Genomic DNA, 5,854 nt, shown 5'->3' on the forward strand with positions numbered 1-5,854 from the left:
AAAAAAAAAAAAAAAAAAAATTGAGATACTCTAACTAAAATAAAAGCTGAAACTGGCAGTTGTTTAAGGGGATAATAAACTCAAAAATTTGGAAGACCAAAACAATCTCCAATAAAAAGGAGATTGTAATCCAACACAAAAATCTTATAAACTATAGAAGTGATTAAAAATGAAAGCATTTTTCAAAAAGAAAAAAAACATTTTGCAGACATCTATATTAATGTTGGAATAGGATAGTTTCTTAGATCTCTGTGTAACTCAGAATAAGTTTAATTTACTTGTAGAATTGCTGTTATTTGGAAGAAATGCTTTACAAATGCACCTGTTGAAGTAAGGAATCTGTAAATCATTACCACAAATAATAAAATGTAGAGGGGAGATGTTTAAAAAGTTTGCATGGGCTCAGCACCTATAGCTCAAGTGGCTAAGGCACCAGCCATGTCCACCTGAGCTGGCAGGTTCAAATCCAGCCTGGGCCAACCAAACAACAATGATGGCTGCAACCAGAAAAAATAGCCAGGCATTGTGGCAGGCGCCTGTGGTCCCAGCTACTTGGGAGGCAGGGAGAGGCAGGAGACTCGCTTGAGCCCAGGAGTTGGAGGTTGCTGTGAGCTGTGATGCCACAGCAATCTACCCAGGGTGACAGCTTGAGGCTCTGTCTCAAAAAAAAAGTTTGCATGGACTTCTTTTTCTTCCTAAAAGGAAGTATCTTAAATTATTAGGGCTATTGGACATTGCTATAATACTGATGTAAATAGATGAGTATGGCTTGAGAAACTTGTCATTTAGGATGAAACTATTTTTACTGGAATCATGGACCAAGTCAAGAAAATATAGAACTGGCCCAATGCCTGTAGCACAATGGTTATGGCACCAGTCACTTACACTGAGGCTAGCGGGTTCGAACCCAGCCTGGGCCAGCTAAACAACTATGACAAACTATGACTGCAACAAAAAATAGCTGGGCGTTGTGGCAGGTGCCTGAAGTTCTAGCTACTTGGGAAGGCCGAGGGAAGAGAATCACTTAAGCCTAAGAGTTTGAGGTTATTGTGAGTTGTGACACCATGGCACTCTACCAAGGGCGACATAGTTAGACTCTGTCTCAAAAAGAAAAAAGAAAATCTATAACAGTAGACTCGTAGTTAATAAAAATAATAATCTAGGGCCAGTCCTTCCAAATAAAATTTCTGTTCATTTGCAGTTGATTAGTGAACTGTAATCCATTGATTCCAACTTACTGTATCTTTCTAAAAGCCTTATTTTTAAGAATATTTGTATGATTTGGAATTTGAATATATACATATATTGTGATAAACTTTTAAGTTCTCTTTAAGCTATTTTCTCTCTTTGCATTTTGAACTATAAAGCTCATTGTGTAGAGAACTGAAATGTATAGTATCTTACAAAGGATAGTTCATAATTAGTATAAGTTGAGCATTAATAATCCAGAAATCTGAAATCCAAAATGCCCCAAAGTCCAAAATGTAATTGAGTGCTGACGTGATGCCACAGTAGAAAATTCTGCACATAAGGACTTAACACAAACTTCATTTCATGCAGAAAATTGCTAAAAATACTGTATAAAATTACATTTAGGTTGGGGCGGCACCTGTGGCTCAAAAGGGTATGGCTCCTGTCCCATATGCTGGAGGTGGCGGGTTCAAACCCAGCCCCAGCCAAAGTATTACATTTAGGTTATGTGTATTAAGGTGTATATAAAACATAAATGGGCTTGGCACATGTGGTTCAAGTGGCTAAGGCGCCAGCCACATACACCTGAGGTGGTGGGTTTGAATCCAGCCCACCAAACAACGATGGCTACAACCAAAAAAATAGCCAGGCGTTGTGGCAGGTGCCTGTAGTCCCAGCTACTTGAGAGGCAGAGGCAAGAGACTCGCTTGAGCCCAGGAGGGAGGCTAAAGGAGCCTCCTTGGAGGTTACTGTGAGCTATGATGTCAGAGCACTCCACCTAGGGGGACAGCTTGAGGCTCTGTCTCAGGAAAAAAAAAAAAAACATAAATGATTTCTTGTTTAGACTTGGTTTCCATCCAGATCCAAGATACATCATTATGTATATGCAGGTACTCCAAAATCTGACACTTCTGGTCTCAAGCATTTTGGATAAGAGATTATTCAACCTATATAGGCTATTTAATTGTGGGGAAATTAGAAGGGAGTCTCTTTCCTTGTTCATTTGTTTGTTTGCTTTGAGACAGAGTTTCACTATTTTGCCCTCGGTAGAGTGACATGCGTCACAACTCACAGCAATATCAAACTCTTGGACTTAAGAGATTCTCTTGCCTCAGCCTCCCAGTAGCTGGGACTACAGGTGCCAGCCACAATGCCTGGCTATTTTTTGTTGCAGTTGTCATTGTTGTTTAGCTGGCTGGGGCCAGGTTCAAACCCACCACCCTCAATGTATGTGGCTGGGGCCGTAACCACTGTGCTGTGGTTACTGAGCCTCTTTTTTCTGGTAGTAATGGAATTTTTAGCCAGTCTTTGAATCCTGGGCATTTATTTGTGGTAGCTTGCATGTCTAAATATTTGACATTCATTTTGTTTTATTTTGGGAATGGGGGTATTCACATAGTATTTTTAATGTTCCAGACAGCTTTAGAGGTTAGATTATCCTTCACACATTTCGGATGCTCACGTAAAAACCTTTCTTTGGTACCTTTTTAAAAGGCATTGAAAACTAAGTATTTCAGTAATCGGCCAGGGCCAACACCTGGATGTCAACTGCCAAGACCAAGTTGTCCCGTGGAAACCTTAAAGGAACAGTCACATCCAGCTATGGCAACAAAACGGAAAAGAACAGAGGCCTTGGAACAAGGTAAAATCCCATTTTTATAAAAAAAAAAGAAAGAAAAGAAAAATTCAGGAAATTGCAAATAGCTCATAGGTAGTTAATGGCCAAAGGAAATGTAGCTCGTGGTCTATTTACTTTTTATAAATTTAAATTGTATAAAATAGAATATGCTGTTTTAGCTGTATTACTTTCATTGAGATTACTTCAAGCAGGTGTAAGTATACTTCATAGTTACGAGAACTATTAATGTATCCCTTTTTTCCTTCACATATTTCTTTCGTATGTTATATGCTTAGTGTTTAACAAATGCTATTGAAAAATCTAAGTCTGGCTTGGTGCCTATGGCTCAAGCGGCTAAGGCACCAGCCACATACACCTGAGCTGGCGGATTGGAATCCAGCCCGGGCCTGCCAAACAGTAATGACGGCTGCAACCAAGAAATGGCCAGGTGTTGTGGCAGGCACCTATGGTCCCAGCTACTTGCAAGATGGAGGCAGGAGAATCCCTTGAACCCAGGAGTTGGAGGTTGTTGTGAGCTGTGATGCCCCGGCATTCTACCCAGGGCGAGAGCTTGAGGCTCTGTCTCAAAAAAAAAAAAAAAGAAAAATCTAAGTCAGTGAAATAATGTAGTTGGAATGTGGTGACTGGTTAAAAGTGCTATAGGGCGGCGCCTGTGGCTCAGTGAGTAGGGTGCCAGCCCCATATACTGAGGGTGGCAGGTTCAAACCTGGCCCCCGGCCGAACTGCAACCAAAAAATAGCTAGGTGTTGTGGCGGGTGCCTGTAGTCCCAGCAACTCGAGAGCCTGAGGCAAGAGAATTGCTTAAGCCCAGGAGTTGGAGGTTGCTGTGAGCTCTGACGCCACAGCTCTCTACCAAAGGCAACAAAGTGAGACATTGTCTCTACAAAAAAAAAAAAAAAAAAAAAAAAAACCTCTCTCTGGGCTGCACCTGTGGCTCAAAGAAGTAGGGCGCTGGCCCCATATGCCAGAGGTGGTGGGTTGAAACCCAGCCCCAGCCAAAAACTGCAAAAAAAATAAATAAATAAAAAATAAAAGTGCTATAAGATAGCTGGGTGTTGTGACAGGTGCCTGTAGTCCCAGCTACTGGGAGGCTAAGGTAAGAGCATAGCTTAAGCCCAAGAGTTTGAGGTTGCTATGAGCTATGACTCTACGGCACTCTACCAAGGGCAACAAAACAAGTCTCTATCTCAAAAAAAAAAGTGGCTCGGCGCTTGTACAGCAGCTAAGGCGCCAGCCACATACACCAGAGCTGGTGGATTCAAACCCAACCCAGGCCTGCTAAACAACAATGACAACTACAAACAAAAAAATAGCCAGGCATTGTGGCTGGCACCTGTAGTCGCAGCTACTTGGGTGGCTGAGGCAAGAGACTTAAGCCAAGAGTTGGAGATTGCTGTGAGCTGTGATGCCATGGCACTCTACCAGGCAACATAGTGAACCTGTGTCTCAAAAAAAAAAAAGTGCTATAAGAATGTGCACATTGTTAAGTGTGATTGACCTATTTATTTATTTACTTATTTATTTTCTAGGAGGATTGCCCAAGAAGCTAATATTTTAGTTAAAGAGAACACTGGACAATATTTTACTACAGCAAGAACTACTACAAAAGGCAAATAATGAAAAAAATAATAAACATTAAGTAAATGCTATAGAAGGAATTTGTAAATATTCTACATATGTAAAATATGTAAAGCTGTGGGTTCTTTTTATTAAATGTATTTTAAGATAAAATTTAATTCTGGTTTTTCTGATTACAGTGAAAATGGGAGATAGGTTCAGTTCTCTTAAAATGTAGTATTGAAAACTCATTAGGGAAACCCTAATAAAAAAATAATTATTAAGGCTCAGCACCTGTGGCTCAAAAGGCTAAGGCACCAGCCACATACCCCTGAGCTGGTGGGTTGGAATCCAGCCCAGGTCCACCAAACAACAATGACGGCTGCAACCAAAAAATAGCCAGGTGTTGTGACAGGTGCCTGTAGTCCCAAGTACTTGGGAGGCTGAGGCAGGAGACTTGCTTGAGCCTAGGAGTTTGAGGTTGCTGTGAGCTGTGATGCCACGGCACTCTACTCAGGGTGACAGCTTGAGGCTGTCTCAAAAAAAATAATTTGTTATTAACTATTTTGAAGATCTGGCCCATATAGCATCACAAATCTGTAGTAGCATGAGTGGTTCTTTGTTTTTTAATGTGAAATAATATGTTTACCTAACTAACTATAATTATTATAATTATCGTTAATTATAATTACAGTTATATTATTATTAATAATTCATTAATTCAATTTATAGTTAAAATATTACAGAAGGAAAAATAAGTACAGTGTGCTGATTTGTCCTAGGACAAATCCTAGGACACTATCCTAGGACAGTGCCAGGATAAAATACTAAAGGGAGACATCTTTGTGAAGCAAATCAAAATGTACTGTCTTGTTCCTCACAATATTGCATAAAGCCAATATAGGGTTTATTTGTTGTCCAACAAGAAGTTGTAGGAGCTTCCTAATATCCAAATACACTTCAGCCACTTGTTTTGGATTTCTGTCTTGCAAGGAGTTTTCAGAGGCTAATGGAGGATTTCCACGATCTTTAAAATGAGTTGTAACACATACTAATTCAGTTTCTATTTTCGAGTTCAAGTCTCTGTTTAGGCTTGTTTCAATAACAGGAGGATTGCCATGATTTTTTCTGCAACATTATTCATAGTTTTCAAGATTGGTAAATAAATACTAACATCAGGGTGTAGGACCATGGGTTCTTATAAGTCCTTCTACAGTTTTCTAAGAATAATCTTTTATGGGGATGTCACGTGGCACAGTTAAGATACTGCTTGACACAGATAACTAACTCTTCAGACACTGTCAGATGGGAAAAGTGTTTATTAGTCAGCTTGATATTAAAGACTGGCATTCTGGACAGTTTTCAAGGCTTAAGATAAATGTTCTGGCTCGGCGCCTATAGCTCAACCGGCTAAGGCGCCAGCCACGTACACCTAAGGTGGTGGGTTCGAATCCCCAGCCCGGACCC

General features: G+C 40.2%; 1 protein-coding gene and 1 pseudogene across 1 annotated transcript in view; one reads left to right on the plus strand and one right to left on the minus strand.

The window, feature by feature from the left end:
- The window catches only part of CDK7 (cyclin dependent kinase 7), a 36,178-nt gene extending 31,605 nt beyond the window's left edge, over nt 1-4,573 (plus strand). Inside the window, exons 11-12 of the mRNA XM_003785885.3 lie at nt 2,686-2,833; nt 4,360-4,573. Of these exons, the coding sequence (XP_003785933.1) occupies nt 2,686-2,833; nt 4,360-4,388 (177 nt within the window). The 3' untranslated portion in view covers nt 4,389-4,573. The remainder of the gene's footprint in view (nt 1-2,685; nt 2,834-4,359) is intronic.
- Nucleotides 4,574-5,190: 617 nt separating this feature from the next.
- LOC100946698 overlaps nt 5,191-5,854 on the minus strand; it is a 1,117-nt pseudogene continuing 453 nt past the window's right edge.

The sequence above is a fragment of the Otolemur garnettii genome, unplaced genomic scaffold (assembly GCF_000181295.1).
Source record: "Otolemur garnettii isolate 467f Iridium unplaced genomic scaffold, OtoGar3 scaffold00017, whole genome shotgun sequence".
NCBI classification, from domain to species: Eukaryota; Metazoa; Chordata; class Mammalia; order Primates; family Galagidae; genus Otolemur; species Otolemur garnettii.